The sequence below is a fragment of the Mesoplodon densirostris genome, chromosome 2, assembly GCF_025265405.1.
Source record: "Mesoplodon densirostris isolate mMesDen1 chromosome 2, mMesDen1 primary haplotype, whole genome shotgun sequence".
Taxonomy (NCBI): Eukaryota; Metazoa; Chordata; class Mammalia; order Artiodactyla; family Ziphiidae; genus Mesoplodon; species Mesoplodon densirostris.
Window position 1 is genome coordinate 44,147,082 of NC_082662.1, and position 16,897 is coordinate 44,163,978.

Consider the following 16,897-nt stretch of genomic DNA (forward strand, 5'->3'; position numbering starts at 1 on the left):
TAAGGGCCCAGTGGAAGTCTGACCCTACTTTCACAGAGGATATTAAAACTCATAAAGGGAAGGACCTGCCCAAGACCACACAGCACAAACCTTTCATTAACTTTGGCCACGTGAGTTGTGGCCTCCTCAGCTGTTCCCAAGGGTACGGTAAAATGTGGTATGCAGCTGGGCAAGCCTCCACATCTGGGGCCTCACCCACCCAGCTCCGCCTTACCCTCGATCTCTGCCACAATCATGGGGGTATGGCTGTGACCTTCAGAACCTGAGCTGTCCAGGCCCAGCAAACAGCTGGACCTGGTTGTGAGGTCCCCCACCTAACACCTCCCCTGCTTATTCACTGTGGAACCTCTCTGGGCCTGCTTTCTCATCCCTAAAATGGAGACAATGATATAAAAGGGAGAAGTTGTTACCCCAAATATGCTTCTTTGGCATAAAGATTATTTTAGGCTGATTATTTTTAAGAAACAACAGACACACAAAAAGCTCTGAAAACCTAGTAGAAGTTAACTTTTTGTACGAGACATTTACATTTATAAGGGAAATCTCCATTTGTAAGGTTCTCTCTCTTTGTACCAGGAAGAGGAGGATAACTAAATCTCTAGAAACTTATCAGTGGAGAAGGCAGAGACTTAAATCTGCATAACAACCACATACCCTCTTTTACCTGAAAACCTCCCACAACTGGCTCCCTATCCCCCCAAATCTTCTTTTGTCCTTTAGCTGGAGATGGCACTTAAGGTAATGGCTCGGGCCATTTCAGAGAGTTAACTCAGTTTTCCTGAGTCTCTCCCATGTATACAGGAGTTATTAAACTTCTGTTTGCTTTTCTCCTGCTAATCTTATTATGAGGGTCTCAGCCAAGAACCTAGAAGGATGGAGAAAAAATTACTCTTCCTCCCCCACAGATTCTTACCCTCACAGATCTTCTGGAAGAGTTACATAAGATGGGGACACAGTTACTCAGTAAATGATAAACACCCTGTGACTGTGACAGCCCAGGAAGCTAGGGTTACCTAACATGTTGCATGTTGGGGCCAACCCTCACCATGACTGGAGGAAAGCCCTAGGCTCCATCCTCAGCCTGCCATGGCTGAGCCCTGCTCTAGGCCCTTCGCAGAAGGCAAACACAGTAGTGCAGATAAGAATAAAAACAGCCGCCATTTACTGGCTCCAGGCCCTACCCCAGGCTCTTTAAATCTATTCTCTATTTGATTCGCAAAACAACACTGCAGGGGTGGTTATTCCCATTTTACAGATCCTGAAATTGTCCAAGGTGACACAGCTAACAAATGGCAGAGGCTAGATTTTATCCTGTTTATGTGATTCCAACTCTGCTTTTCTGAGTGGATCAGGTTAACTCAGCCGAAGGAACCTCTCTGGACCTCAGTGTCCACATCTGTCCTACACTCCAGGTGAAAGAGGTTCAGTGGAAAGAATGTTGACACAACCACTTTTGTGAAAGAAAACCTCTGAACGGATTCCAAGGGCTCTCACCAGCAGCGACAGGAGGCCCCGGCGGCGATGGGAGGGAAGGACAGGCACGTGGGGTGACTGGGGGGGAGTGTCGGGGAGACGACAACCCCACCACCTCCCTCTGCTCAGGCTGGCTGTGGGCAGATGGGCTGCAACAGTCGGACCCACCTGAACAACTCCACTTCGTCATCCCCGAACGGCTTGTAGTCCTCCTTCCCAAACATGCTGAGGTAGGCAGCCTTCATGTAGATGTAGGTGGCCTGTGTGAGGCACAGCAACACTCAGGCGTGAGCAACCCGCCCTCCAATCACAGTGCTGAACTGGCACCAGTACCTTACTGGAACCTCACTATGGCCCAGCATGGTAGCTGACATTGTATTATCCCCAAGCCCCAGGGGAGAAACTGGGTGAGGAAGCCAAAGCAGCTTGAGGATTTGAGCTAGGAGTTAAATCCACGATGGGCCCTGTCTAAGCAGCTGCCCTCTCCACTCTGAAGTAGCAGGGCAGACTCAAGCAAGTAGAGGATGCACGGGGTGGCGCTGAGGATAGGATGGAGACACAAAGACAGGCTTCAGGGAAGCAGCCACTTCAGGCTGGGCCCTTGAAGGCCAATGGGAAGATTCACAGAGACAGAAAAAGGACCTTCCAGGCAAGGGGAACAGCCTGATCAAAGCCAGGGAGGGCAGAGATGTGTGTACGTAGGATACAAATCACTAGCATAAAGCATGGGATGTGTACAAGAAGAGGTGTGAGGCCAAAAGAATAAACAGGGCCCTGGGTCAGGGCTCAGCTCAGGGCCCCTTGGTGAAACTGCCTTGCTGTGTGCCAGGCACTCTACATACATCACCTCACTTGATCCCAAAGACAATGCCAGAAAAGAATCCGTACCCCACCTGTACTTCCTGGGACGGCAGAGCTGCTAGGAGCAGAGCTGGGAGTGACCCCAGGTTTGTGTGGCTTCAAGGGTCTGTCCACTGGATCCACAGCTGCCACTGAAAGCTGCCACAACCACCCCCCCCACCCCCGGCCAAAAATCCATCCCCCAAAGCCGCTCCCCTTTGCCTGAAGTCCAGTGCCAGGGGAGTCTGGCTCTGTGCTGCCCTCCAGTGGCCAAGTCTTGAACCACAGCTCCTGCCACCTGGGGCAGTGACCCAGCAAACAAGTGTAGCGGGTGGAGGAGGAAACGGAGCAGGACATCCTGGAGTCTAGTCTTAGGAGAAGGTGGGAAGCAACCTCCACCTGGGAGCCCCACCCATGCTGAAGCCCAGGGCTACTCCCAGTTCCGGTCTGCCCTTCACAACACGAGGAAAAGCTGGTCTTTGTGGGGTGTGCTGAGAAGAAGCTCCCCTCTGTGAAATCTGTTCCCCATCCCATCTTTAACCTCTCCCCGGCCCTGGTAGTGAGCCACCAAGCCCTCATGATTTTACCTCCCACATAGCTCCGAAATCCCACTGGCCTCGCCCTAGCCCTCGCCTCAATTATTGCACCAGCCTCCACAGCATCTCCCTGCTCCGGGCCACCAGGGATGTCTTTCTGCTGTCCTAGTCCACGTGGTTTCCTAACCAATCTCCTGCTCCCCCTCCTGGCCCTGCAAGCCATTTTCCACACCACCTGCCACTCTGACCTTTTAGAAGCAGATCACATCAGTCCCTCCTAGACATCATCTCACGGTATCCCATCGCACTTAGGAGAACATCCAAATGCCCTGTCACGGCCTGCGAGACCCTGTGCGGTCCGCCCCATTTCCTCTCCAGTTCCCCTCCGCTGTTGCCCCCTCACTTGTATCACTCTAGCCACACTGGCCTCCGGGCTGCTTCCAGAACACAACTCACGGCTTCAGCTTCCTCCCCCTCTTGCCCTAATAGCCACCAATGCCCTCTGCCTGGACTGTTCTTCACGGAGATGTCCACATGGCTTGCTCCTTCACTCCATTCTGGTGTCTTCTCAGAAAGGCCTCCCCTGACCACACTGCTCATCACGCCCTGCACCCGTACCTTACCCGATTTTTCTTCATCGCACTTCCTGGAACCTGACGTTATCTTACACTGTCCATCATCTATTTGTGTGGTTCTTGTCTCTCTCTCTTCCCACCAGAACATGAGCCTTGAGGGGATCTTTGCTTGGTTCATTTGTGTATGTCCTGCCCTAGAACAGGACCCGGCGTGTGAGCGTGCCCAGCGACTGCAGGAGGGATTTCTTTTTTTTTTTTTTTTTTTTTTTCTTTTTGCAGTATGCGGGCCTCTCACTGTTGTGGCCTCCCCCGTTGCGGAGCACAGGCTCCGGACGCGCAGGCCCAGCGGCCATGGCTCACGGGCCCAGCCGCTCCGCGGCATATGGGATCCTCCCGGACCGGGGCACGAACCCGTATCCCCTGCATCGGCAGGCGGACTCTCAACCACTGCGCCACCAGGGAGGCCCAGGAGGGATTTCTTAAAAGCACAAATCTAAACCCCAAGCATGGGCTCCCCCACTGTCAGACTGAAGCCCAAACAGCCACTCAGGGCCCTTGTGACCCACTTTTCTGGCTCCTCCTCTTCTGGCCACTCTTCCCCATCACTCCTGGAACTCACCTCAGGCCTTTGCCTGTGCTGTCCCTCTGCCTGGGATGCCATTGTCCTTTCTCTGCCAGGCTCGTCTGCTGGCTTCCTCTAAGAGCCTTCTCTTACTCCCCCAGGACAGCACACCCTCACTGAGTCCACAGGAATTAGGGTGGACGCAGTGACCTAGAGTTGTGAGACCCATGGACATCCAAGTTACCAGGGGATGTTCTGGGGCCACACTGATGGAAAACTGCAGCCACCTTCCCTGATGGGACTCCTGTCTCCCAGAGTTATCTGTTTGCCTATTGAGTCCACATATTTATTTGGCTGGATTATTCTACCAGGCTCTGTGATATCAGACAGTCCTTGTCCTCCAGAAGCTTACAGCGAGTGGCTTAGAGGGGGACGGTCCCTCCACAGTCCCTCTGCACTCCCACCCACAAACCCTATGCCCCTGCAGTTCTCTCGGTTTGGGGAGAGAACTTCCACTTCCTCCCCTCTGCCATCCTAATTCCTCCTCCTTCAAGGTTCAGTTCAGACATCTCCTTTTCCAGAAGCCTTCCTTGTCCCCTTGGCTGGGCTGCCCAGGGATGCCTCTGAGCTCCCCTCAGATTCCCCCGTTACGGCACTGAGCACACAGTCGTCACCATCTGGTTTCTGGTCACCCAAGCTGCGAGCACTGTGGGAAACGTGACGGGCCCAAAGGGACGACTCAGCATAGTACAGGCAGAGAAGAATGCTGAGCAGAGGGACCGGCACGTATGGCCGTGGCCACAGGCCAACTTCCTAGAGCTGGGAGTTGGTGGACTCTGGTGGCCAAGTGCTGGAGATTAGGGATGAATGAAGCCCCAGAACTCGGGGTGCCACAACCCCTACTTTCACAGGAAACCCTTCTGAGGAAAGCGTTGCAGAGAAAGAGGGGCTGACCTCCCCGAAGTCACAGAGCTGGAGGCTGAGCCAGACTCAGGAAGCCAGACCCCCTGACACCTGGAGGCCTCGTCCTCCCTCTGCTCCTCACAGCAGCTGTGTGGCCCAGGAAAGTCACACACCCTCTCTAAGCCTCAGTGTCCCTCCTGGGCCTGAAGGAGATAACGCCTGGGCACACAGAGATCCGTGAAAGCCCACTCCTCCCGTGGGCCCCACCTGCCCACACCCAGAGAGTTCCCTTTCAGCTGGGGCCCCAGGTAGGGGGGCTGAAAAGGGACTTTCATGCAGAGGTGGGGGAGAGATGAGAAATAAGGATTCAAGGTCATTGAGACACAAGTGCTACGGATTTGACACTACCAGATGCTCTGTGATGATCTAGCTGATGCTAAGACCCTTGGTTCGGAAGTCTGTGCTATCGTTACTATGATGATAACGCCTGATACTTATTTCATCACTTACCATGATGTTATAAGCTATAAGATGCTGTGCTGAGCATCTGTTTTGCTTCGTTTTGCCTACATGGCATCTCTTTAATGCCCACCCCCATCCACACTTATTCTGGGGCATCACCTCATTTTTCTTCTGGAGAACCACCCATCTCCTACTCCCAATCCGTGAGGGGTCCTCCCACCCCTGTTTCCAGGCATTGACTTGTGATCTATGCCAGACCAGTGAGGCTCTATCCAGGGACTCTGGTTGAAACCAAAGGGAAGATGTGAGTTAGGGGCAGGCAGCCCATAGCCACCCTGCTGGCACATGGAGAGAACCTGCCTGTACAACAAAGATGTTATAGAGGAGGGCACAGTCCCAGGTGGAAAAAACAAGCCCAGACGACATAATATGAATTCCTGAATTCAGCCCTACCTGAAGTCAGATGTGCCTAGAATTTTCAGTTATATGAACCAATGAGCCTTTTATGTTTACACCCGCATAGTCAGGTACTATGTCCACTAGCTCCATGTAACTTTTTACATTTAAATTAGTTAAAATGGAATAAAATTGAAGACATCCAGTTTCCCAATTGCAGTAGGCACATTTCGAGTGCTCGGTGTGCACATATGGCTAGGGACTACCACATTGGACAATGCAGAAATAGAGCATTTCCAGGACTTCCCTGGTGGTGCAGTGGTTAAGAATCCGCCTGCCAGTGCAGGGAACACGGGTTCGAGCCCAGGTCCGGGAAGATCCCACATGCCGCAGAGCAACTAAGCCCGTGAGCCACAACTACTGAGCCTGCGTGCCACAACTACTGAGCCCGCATGCCACAACTACTGAAGCCCGCACACCTAGAGCCCATGCTCCACAACAAGAGAAGCCCGCACACCGCAACGAAGAGTAGCCCCCGCTTGCCGCGGCTAGAGAAAGACCGCACATAGCAACGAAGACCCAACGCAGCCAAAAATAAATTAATAAATTAAATTTAAAAAAAGAAATAGAGCATTTCCACGGTAATGGAAAGTTCTGTTGGGCGACACTCATATAGACCATGTGAGTCACAACACACTTCTGTCCCTTGTGACTAAAAATCTCGACACACTGTAGTTCTAAAGGTCATCTGTTCCTCATGGTCTTTAGTTTCTTCCAACCCTGAGGCCTAGTAGAATTTGTGGTTTTGGTTAAATACCAGCTGAGACATCTGCGTTCAGTTAGGGGTTTGGCCCTTGCTCTGGGGGCTCATGGCCAGTCTGGGTTGGCCTGGTCCCCCCTGTGCCCCCAGCACATGGTGTCAGCCCACCTTGGACCAGGAGTTCTCCTTGCTGAGCAGGTCTGCGTAGAAGTAGGCCATCTTCCACTGGCCCTTGTAGGTGAAGCACCACATCAGCTCCCAGTAGCACATGTGGTGGAACTGCTTCCAGTGCTGCTGGGCCTCGCAGCACTCCTCGAACCGCCGGATGGCCTGTGGGCACCTGCCGGTCAGCCTCGGTGGGCGTCCCCTGGCCCGCCCCCGCCCTGCTCTCTGCACCCTCTGTCCCGGCCCAGCTCCACAGTAGCCCCAGCCTCCTGCCGTGCACAGCGGCCCAGCCCTGTGCCAGGCACGGGCAGGGGGCGAGGGGCAGCATCGGGGAGACAGGAGTTGTGGCCTCCAGTCCTGGTTCTACCGCCTAAGTCTTACACGACCTTGGGCCCAGTTACTGCCCCTCCTGGGGACTCTGGTCTTGCAGCACAAAATGAAAGGGTGGGACAGAGCTATAATGCAGGGATAACAGGCAGTGGAATGTGCTAATCTTAAAGTGATCTAATAATAACGTCTATGTCTCAGAGCAAACTCCAAAGGTTCCAGAAGCCCCCACGAAGTGACCTGGACCTCGGGCATCTGTCCTGCTGCCTGAGGAACCACAGCCAGGACCAGCGGGAGACGCCAGGACTCCAGGTCATGGAGTCCGTACTGGGCCTTGGCTTAATGCTGGGGATGCTGCCCGGACCGTGACCCTCCCCTCTCTCACCCCTTCGACGGCTCCCTCTCACCTACAGAGCCCAGACTCCTTAGCCAGACCCTCAAGGTGCCCGCTTCAGCCCCTGGCACCGGGTTCCAGCCTGTCGCCCTGCACTGGACAGTGGGTCTTCCCACCTCTCTGCCTTACTCAAGGATGCCGTAGCCCTCCATCCCCCGGTCAAATCCTACTCACCACAAACGCCAACTCCTCCCTCGTCTTCCCAGACTGTCTCAGTCGGAAATGCCTCTCCTGCCCCGGCTCTCCCGTAAGTCCTCTCTCGGGGCCCTCCTCCCAGTCTGCCCTGTCCCCGAGTTCGTCTGTGTGTATCTGTTTCCCTGCTGGCCTGGGAGACCCAAGGGCCCTCCGGCACCGGCTCCGACCCCCATTACTCACCGCGTCAACATTGCCTTTAATGGCTTCAATCCGCCCCGCAAAGAACAGGAAGATGGCACCCTGCAACAACACGCATGTGGGTCCGTGTGGGTCCGCAAGGCACACGTGGGCTGGGAGTATCTGCCAGGAGGTAGGGCTCACCTTAGGGTATCGCTTCAGGTAGGGTCTCAAGAGCTTCTCTGCCTCCGAGATGTTGACGTTCCCAGTGCCTGAAGGAGGTGGGGGAACAATAGGACACGTCACCATCCTCCCTGGTGAGCCTCCTCCCAGCAACCTACCAGGGGCTTCTCAGGGTCTCCGTTTCCCCTCTGTGAAATGGGGATGATAACTCTTCTATCTCCAGGGTGATGTGAGGATTGAATTAGACAGTACAGCCTACAGCATCCTCACACCCTCTCTGAGGTGGGCATGACCCACCCCCATTTCACAGATGAGAAAACTGGGGCTGGAACCCAGTCACACTGTGAGGAAGCGAGTGGTCAGCAGGCCAGGCCCCAGGACAGTTGACTCGGCTCTGCTGTTTCTGGTTTCAGTGCCCCGTCCCCAGTCCTGGGGGCCCGAGCAGGGTCTGCAGCCCCTTGCCCTCTCACCCCCGCCCTTAGAGCCAACCAAAGCCCAGAGGCCCCAGCACTCGCCCCGAGCGCGCTCCTACCGAGCACAAAGGTGAGGAAGGTGTGGTAGCACAGCAGCAGCATGACACAGAGCGCGGCGCGGAAGCTGTGCCCCGATGCCCCCTCCTCCAGCTGCAGCAGCCCGTAGTCCTGGAGGAAAGACGGGGACTGGCTGAGGCCAGCACGGCCTGAGCTCCCCAGGGTCCTCCACGGGACCCAGGGAGGGGGGGAGGGGCCTGGGAGGCCACTGGACAGGTGTGAGGGCAACACTGCCACAGAAGGGACCAGAGAGTGCTGGACTCCGAGTCTGGAGCCCTGGAGGCCGGGTCAGCTGCTCCCAGGCTGTGCAACCCTGAACAAGGGGCTGCCCCTCTCAGTGCCTCAGCCACCTTCCTGAGGGCAGGGGACACAGCTGCCACAGCCAGGGCAAAGGTGTGGGTGTCCCCTACCTCCTCAATAGCCCCTTCCCCATTCCCCCCTTTACTCACTTGTTCAGTCCCCATGGTGGGCACCAAGGCCCTGAGCAGCCCCAAGTCTGGTGGGGGAGTAGGAATGACAAGGAGGCAGATAATCCTAACCACAGGCTCAGGGCACAGACAGGGCTTTCGTAAGATTGCTCAGTTCCTGTAGTATTAATTGTTATGATTATGTTCTTATTGTGCCACATAATACGGGTTTTCTGTGTAGTAATATTTCCTTTAAATAAATCTAACTAAAAAATATGAATCACATTTGAGAAAAATGATACATAAGTAATAATACAGAGGTGTGTGGACATGGCAAAAATCAGGAAGGGACGGAGAAAGTCCAAGTTGGAGAAACATTGACCTGATGTGGAAAAAAAAAAAAAAAAAAGCCCCTTGTTTTACAAAAAAAAGAGGCCCAGAGGAGGGTGGGCCTTGCTCAGACTCACAGGGAGAAGGGGATGAGGCTGGACTGACCCACGGCTCCTGACTTCCAGGTTAATGCTTCTTGTACCACATCAGGCCTCCTCCACCAGGGAGCCCTCCCTGATCTGCTACCTGGCACTCAGGTTCCTGCCCTCAGTAAAGCCTCTGGGTGCTTGAGTCCTCTGGTTTCCACCTCAAGGCCCAGCGCACAGTAGGGCTTCCCTTGGGCATCTCCCAGATCAGAAAATGGTCCCAAGGTAAGGGACTTGCTCAAGGTCTTCTGAGGGGAGAAGGACCAGGTTCCTGACACCTGCCAGGCTCAGAGAATATGGCCCCAGGCCCCTGAAGGACCCCAGGAGCTGCTCTTCACACCCACCCTTACTTACCCTAGAGCCTCTCTACCCTAGGAAGGGATCAATGGCCCCATTTGCAGGAGAGGAGACTGAGGTCCAGAGAGGTCTGAGCCTTGTCCAGGGCCACACACTGAGGGGGGCTGAGCCAGGACTGGCACTCAGGCCCCGCAGTCCCTCAGCCTCACCCTGTCCAGCTGAGCTGCAGCCCTAGGGCTGAGCAGGTTGGGATCCCCAGAAGAAAGGTGGTTACCTTGTTTCCTGAAAACCCCACGAACTCTAGCAGCCGCAGGATCCTGGTAGGAAGCATGGACAGCGTCTGCAGGAAGAGGCAGGTGGACACGTGAAGGGGTGGGGGCTGACCCTCCCAATCTCCAAGCCTCCAGAGTCCTGGGGGTAATCCCAGAGGTGCAGGCCCTGTCTCTGGAATGCCCATGAGGAGGCCCTAGGTTTCCAAAAGCCAACTTCCCCAGATAGAGAGGCACTACAGAGGGACAGTTAGGAGCAGACTGCGTCTAAATCCTAGTCTCACCACTCCCAGCTCGGACAGTTACATTTCCTCTCTCTGCCTCAGTTTCCTCATCTGTAAAATGGAAATAATAATAGCCCCTACCAGATGGATCAAATTAATATATGTGAAGCACATAATAGGGCCTGCACCTAGCAGTTAGCTATTATTATTACACTGAATCCCTACTTTGTACCAGGGGCTCTGTCATTGCATTTGATCCTCAGAACAGTCCTGCAAAGAAGGGATTACTAACCCCTTTCAACAGACGGAGAAACAGAGGCACAGATAAGTGACAGGATATGTCTGAGGCACCACAGCTCATCAGAGGTGGAGCCAGTTCTCGAACAGCAGACAGTCCAGCTATAACCTGCTAAAGTATCTGATGCACTTGGCAGCTTGTATTTCCCAACACTTGGGCCAGGATCACTGCTCCCATTTTACATATGGGGAATCTGGAACCCAGAGAGGGGCAGGGACCCCCCATCAGAACAGGCTTTGCCTAGAGGGGAGAAAGCCACCCCCTGCCACACTCACACTTTTGGGTAAGTCCCTGGCCACCCAGGGCCAGGAGTCTGAATTGTCAGAGAGCAGCTCCTCCTCCCAGGAGCAGGCACAATGCTTCTGAGCCTCCCTGCCTCAGCTCACACTGTTCCCTCTGCCTAGAATGCCCTTCCTGCCTGGAAAACTTCCCCCGCTTATGGATCCTTCCAGATCCAGCTCAAATACTATCCCCTCCATGAAACCTTCCCGGGCTCCCCCAGGAAGGAGTCCTGGCTCTCTGTTCCCTGTGGGTCGTCAGCTGTTTCCAGGCCTGTCTCCTTCCCTGCCACTGGTTAATGTTTAACCACCAGCCCTCCAGGGAGGAAAAGGCCCTGATGTATTGTGTTTGTCAGTTTCTGGTGCTGTAAATACTGCCACTATAGTGGATTGCAAGCTTTCAACTTGCCTTGGGAAGAAACGCACAGAAGGGACTCTGGAGCCACAGCCAGCCCCCATCTCCACCCCAGCTGTGAGCCCCCAGGCTGGCCACGTGTCTGCTTCATCACTGGGGCGCGGGATAGTAGCTCGGCAGAGGCCATGGGTAGGGCAGGGATGTGCAGGGGAGATTAATCTTGAGCCCAGACACTGTGGATGTGGGGAGGGCATGCGCACTCACCAGGTTGAAGGCTCCCACACCGAGCTTCACACCTCCTTCAAAGTGCCTGTGGTTCTCTCCCTTGCAGTACTGTGAGGACTGCACGAGGCTGTCTAGCTCCCTGCGGAGGGATGCAAAGCCTGTTTCAGCCACATTTGCGGGGCTGGGTCCTCTTCCAGCTGGGCCCAACTTGCCCCTATACTCCTAGCTGATCTCAGAACTCCCTGGTGGTGGATCTGTAATCGTCTGGCAGTCCAGAGAGCTGATATTCGAGGAATTTCTAGCCCCATCTCCCATCATAATGACATACCGCTTGCTCTTGAATTCCAGCTATATCAGCCCCAGCACACCCGCCTCGTCCAACATCTAGGCATTTGCTCGCGCTCTGCATTCTGTCTACAACAGTTTCTCAACCTCGGCACTACTGGTATTTTAGGCTGGATAACCGGAAAATTTCTTTGTTCAGGTTGGGGCAGGAGGCCATTCTGTGCGTCCTAGGATGTAAAGCAGCAGCCCTGGCCTCTACCCACTAGACGCCGGGAGCAACCTCCCCCAGTATGACAATCAAAATGTCTCCAGACATCGCCAGACGTCTCATGGGAGGAAAAACCGCCCCCAGTTGGGAACCCCTGGGTTAACTCCAACACCGCCTCCTTGAGGAAGTCTTCCTGGCGTCTCTTGGTTGGAATCCAACCCTCTTTCTTCTGGTCACCAATAGCTCAGAGTCCATATCCCAGTCTGCCTGGGGCAGGACAGGGGCTTTAAAGATGTACCTGCCTCCCTTCTAGGCCATGAGCATCTTGAGGGCATTCGCTCAGCAAACACGGACTAAGGTTTCTCTGTGCCAAGCACTGGAGGACAGCAGGGAGCAAAGCCATCAAGCTGCTGTCCTCACAACTCTCCCGCTCTTAGAGACAGACCCCTATCGAGTCACTGTGAGGATGAGGAGGAACCCTGGAGCCTGGCCTAGTTTGGGGTTCTGGGAAGGTTTCCTCAAGGAGCTGACATCTGAGCTGAAAACTGAGGGAGGAGGAGTTAGCCTGGCACAAAGTGTTCCTGGCAGAGAGGACAGTGTGGCCCGGGGCCCTGAGGTAGAAATCTGGCATGTTTGAAAACCTGAGGGAAGGCCCAAATGTCTGAGGCACGGTGGGACGGGAGCTATGGCTAGGAGGACAGGGGGACCTCCCAAGAATGACTCGGTAGGACCCAGGACTTTATTCTAAGAGCAAGAGGTGGGGGGGTCTCAGGAGTTAGCAGGGACTGACTGACCTGACAAGGTTTGTGCTTTGAAAACATCACTCTGGCAGCTGGTAGGGAGACTACAAGGGCCAGAACACAGTCTGGTTTCCCTGAACAATTCCAGCAGGACCCACAAAGCAGTGTGGTGTCCATATACTGCATGGTGTGCTATACCCTAGTAATACCTGGAAATCAAACTCACCATCTCTCTGCAGGGAAATAGTCACATTAAGTGGGGAAAATAAAGATGATAGTCTCAAGTCAATTCAAGTCAACTTTTAATGGAAAAGGAGTTTCAATGCCAAACTTGGGGCAGGGGGGAGGGTTAATTATTTTCAGAGCTTTTCTGATTTTGGAATTGTAGATAAGGATTGTGGGACCACATTGGGCAGAAGTGCTCTGGACTGAGTCTTAATTCTTTGCCCCATAAACATGGCCTACGTGTGGCCCAGTGCTGAGATGGCATGGAAATAATCTGGCTCTCGAGGAGCTCCCAGTTTGGAGAGGTGGTATTATGTAAGCATCATCCCTGTGTACTGGAGGGTTCAAGGAAGGCTTTATGGGGAAAGCGGCACGTGGACGGGGACTTTACGGATGTGTAGGAGTCCTGCTGCTATTCTCAAAATGACTGTTCCTGTGTCTTTCTCCCACCCCCACCAGACTGGGCTGTTTGTACAGAACACGTGCCTTGTTTTCCCCTAGCTCAGGGTCAGGCACAGAGTCAGCTCTCAGGGGGACCAAATGAACGGATACACCCAGGGGAATAATATTTCAGAAAACTGAAGTCCTGAGGGTGCAGAAATCTACCTGAGGTCACACAGCATTCTAGGTTTCCTGCCTCCAGCCAGTGCCCTCTACCTCCCACAAAGCAGCCTGAGGGGCACAGGGCAGTAGATGCTGTGGCCTCAGGCCCCCCAGGCCAGCCCCACTCACTTGTAGGTCTGGTAGCTGTTTCGAACTTTGATGCCACCCTTGATGAAGCTCACCATGTTCTCGTCCTGCAGGGGGGAGAGATGCTAAGAGCCGGGCCTGGGTGGGTAGCCACAGGCTTGAGAGGGATCATACAAGGCTCTGGATACTGCCTGGCCCTCCCTGGGCCCAGCTTTATGAGGGGCCCCGCGTGGGTGGGGTCAGAGGCCTCCCCACTCTACCCCTGGTACTTGAGATGAGGGTCTTGCTTGCCAAACAAGACCTCCACAATGCCCAGGGCTCAACCACAACCTCCTGTAGCAGGCTCACATGTACATATACTATGTGCGTGCAGAGAGGCCTGAAGGAGATGCTCCCACCGGTTAACAGAGGAGGGACTATGGGGAAGGAAGGGAGACGTTCATTTTTGGATTGCTTGTGTTTTTTTTTACAACAAGCAGGTATTTATCACATTTGTAATTTAAAGCGCCAGTACCTGGGGACTTCCCTGGCAGTCCAGTGATTATGACTCCGTGCTTCCACTAGAGGGGACACGGGTTCGAACCCTGGTTGGGGAACTAAGATCCCGCATGCCACACAGTGCAGCCAAAAAAAAAAAGCACCAATACCTACAGTCCACCTGACAGTTCCACTCCCAGGTATACACCCAAGAGAAATGGATGAACAACTTCAAGAATGCTCACAGAATCACTGTTCATAGTAGCCAAGAACCAGAAACAACCCAGATATCCTTCAGCAGGATAATGGATAAACAAACTGGTATATTCATAGAAGGCAGTATTACACAGCCACGTACGGTTGGGTGAAGAAAGCAAGTCCCACACAGCTTGAGGCCTTAAGAAGCTCAAAGGCAACTAAAACGTAACAATATGCTGTTCAGACATGAACAGGAAGTCGAGAAAACCATTTTTAAAAAATAGGGCGGGGGATGATAAATACAAACTCTAGGTAGTGGTTTCCCCTGGGGGAAGGGAGGCAGAGGGCAAGGAGATGTGCCAGCAGGGTTCTGTTCTCCGGTTGGGTGGGGGGTTCGTGGGCGATTATTTATTATGTGTAATAATAGAGTAAACAAACAACAGAAATAAAAGGCCAGTCATGGTGCAATTATTACAGTGATCCTAACGAAGAATTCAGATTAATCCAATTCTAATCATCTGAGGTCCAAAAAGATAGAAAAATCACTAACAAAAATAAACAGTACCCCAACAATAAAATTTATATGTGCCTCCCAACCCCAGTACACCTATTTACATGACGATTATATTTTATAATTATAATTCAGGCTTTTTGGTAAAATCATGACGTGATGGTTCTCATAATTTCCACTGTGGTGAGGAGCATAGGCTCTGAGTTGGCCAGACCTGGTTCAAATCCGAGCTCTGCCATTTGCTAACCATGTGACCCTGGGAAAGCAGTTCCTCCCCCACTAATCCTCCCCATCATAGGCCTGTGAGGTGCTGATTAAATAATACATAGAAATGTAGGTAAAAACAAACATGCAATGTGTATAAGGTATGTAAAAACAACATGCCTGTAATGTACATACAAAGCCTGGTATGTTGCAGGTTCTACAAGTTCTTGAAGGAATCACGTTTGATTCATTCAGACTAGTCTGCTGAATGAATCAAATGTAAAGCAGGCTCTGTCACCCCCGTGACATAAAAACAGCAGGGAAGCAGCAGTCACGAGATGGAAGCACATCCTGGTAGTGGGTGGGAACGTGTGTGCTCCGTGTGGAGGGGTAGGGCCCATCACCTCTGCCACTGAGCCTGCCCAGGGCCAGGAGTGTTGGGGTGACGGAGCCTCAGTCCTCGCCTCAACCCCAAGGGGGCTGGGCACGGCTGCTCTAGACCCTTCAGGCTAAGACGTGGTGATCCATCTTCTGAAACCCCCAGGCTGCTTGTACAAGAAGAGGGTTCCTACCTGCAGGAAGGTCAGGGCTGCTCTCTGCAGCAGGCACTCTGCGTAGCAGACCTCAGCGTGGATTTCCACTGCAGGGAGAAAACCAAAGCCCTGCGGCCTCCTGGGACTCTTGGCAGGAGGCTTGGGCCAAATCCTCCTCATCCCACTTCCCAAAAGGCAAAGGGAGCCTGAGTCAGCACCTGCCTGCCACCTCCCGAATCCCCATCACCAGGCTCCTTGGTGGCACGCACCACTGCCCTGAATTAGCTCACACACCTGACCCCACCCCCGAGAACGTCAGCACAGGGCCCTGGGCCTTGTTCTCTTGTCCCCCGGGCGTCACTGTAGGTGCTGTGCACCAACACCCCTACAGTGCTGGGATGAAGGGATCAACCCAGGGAAGCCACAGGCTGCAGGAGTAAGGAAGGAGAACTAACGCAGCCCGAGGAGTCAGGAAAGACTTCCAGAAGAAGACACCTGAGCTGGGCTGTTTGAGTTGAACGTGGGATGGAAGGATGAGGCAGGAAGAGCTTTCTCGGCAGAGGTCCAGGCAAGCCAAACAACTCAGGTGCCTGGGGGACAGCTGAGCCACAGAAGGTTGAAATGGGGTGGAGCAGGGAGAGATTTAGGGGACAGGGAAAGATGAGGGGCAGAAGGCTGGCTGTAAAGGGTCTTAAACACTGGTGGAGGCTTGCAGATTTGGTCCTGCGGGCAGGTGGGAGCCATGGAAGGTAGGAAGTAGGAAGTGGCACCATCATAAGCGCTGTTTCGCACTGGGACCTTCAAAGGGCTCTCGAGGTGGGGAGGGCCATTCGCCCCTGCACTAAAGGGCCCCAAATTGCTCATGGTTGGCTGCTGCTGTCTCCAGGACTGCCACATGTGGTCACGGCACAAAGGTGCCACAGGGCTCTGGCGGCCCAGACCTTCTCTTCCACGGCCCCCAGCTGTTTCATCTCAGTGTGTCAGCCTCTAGGACCACATTCCCCTCAGGAGCATGTGAGATCACTAAGAGAATTAAACCAGTAAACCTAACTGCACACACAGTCCTAAGCCTACACTGGCCTGAGGAGCAAAGTGCACGGACCTTGCGACAGCATTTTCTTACCCCATTTCCAGCAGGTAATACTGTCAGGTAAGTGAGTCTCCCCTGCACCACTGCCCTCACCCCACCCCACACCCCCGCCACCTGAGACCAGTCCTCAAAAGGCCCCAGGTCTGACCCATTTGTGTCCCAGTGTCTAGGGCAGGGCCCGGCCCCCTGGGTGACAACTGGGAGGACAGCTGTCCCTTCCCACCCCTTCCTGGGCCTGGAACCGGGCTGCCTGGTGTCAGCAGAGTTGAGAGGACATCCCAGATGCCACACCTTCCGTGAACTGGTCCATAGTGGGGCGGTGCAACAGGCTGTTGAAGGAATCTGTTACAGTGGACTTCCTCCGGTGCCTGAAGAGGAAAACGGGGTCTCAGGTCATTCAGGGAGGGTGAGCGAGGGGCCTGGGCGCCTCCAACAGCATCTCCTGCCCCTCCCGTAGGACTCCACACAGTAAACTCCTGGCAACTCCCC

General features: G+C 53.9%; 1 protein-coding gene across 3 annotated transcripts in view; it reads right to left on the minus strand.

Moving 5' to 3' along the window:
• The window catches only part of TTC39A (tetratricopeptide repeat domain 39A), a 38,420-nt gene that overhangs the window by 5,185 nt on the left and 16,338 nt on the right, over positions 1 to 16,897 (minus strand). For all 3 annotated transcript variants that reach the window (XM_060083464.1, XM_060083454.1, XM_060083472.1), the window contains exons 4-13: positions 16,700 to 16,776; positions 15,358 to 15,425; positions 13,438 to 13,502; positions 11,287 to 11,386; positions 9,873 to 9,938; positions 8,421 to 8,529; positions 7,910 to 7,977; positions 7,769 to 7,828; positions 6,676 to 6,837; positions 1,642 to 1,733 (exon numbers count right to left, since the gene is read on the minus strand). In XM_060083464.1, the coding sequence (XP_059939447.1) occupies positions 1,642 to 1,733; positions 6,676 to 6,837; positions 7,769 to 7,828; positions 7,910 to 7,977; positions 8,421 to 8,529; positions 9,873 to 9,938; positions 11,287 to 11,386; positions 13,438 to 13,502; positions 15,358 to 15,425; positions 16,700 to 16,776 (867 nt within the window). The remainder of the gene's footprint in view (positions 1 to 1,641; positions 1,734 to 6,675; positions 6,838 to 7,768; positions 7,829 to 7,909; positions 7,978 to 8,420; positions 8,530 to 9,872; positions 9,939 to 11,286; positions 11,387 to 13,437; positions 13,503 to 15,357; positions 15,426 to 16,699; positions 16,777 to 16,897) is intronic.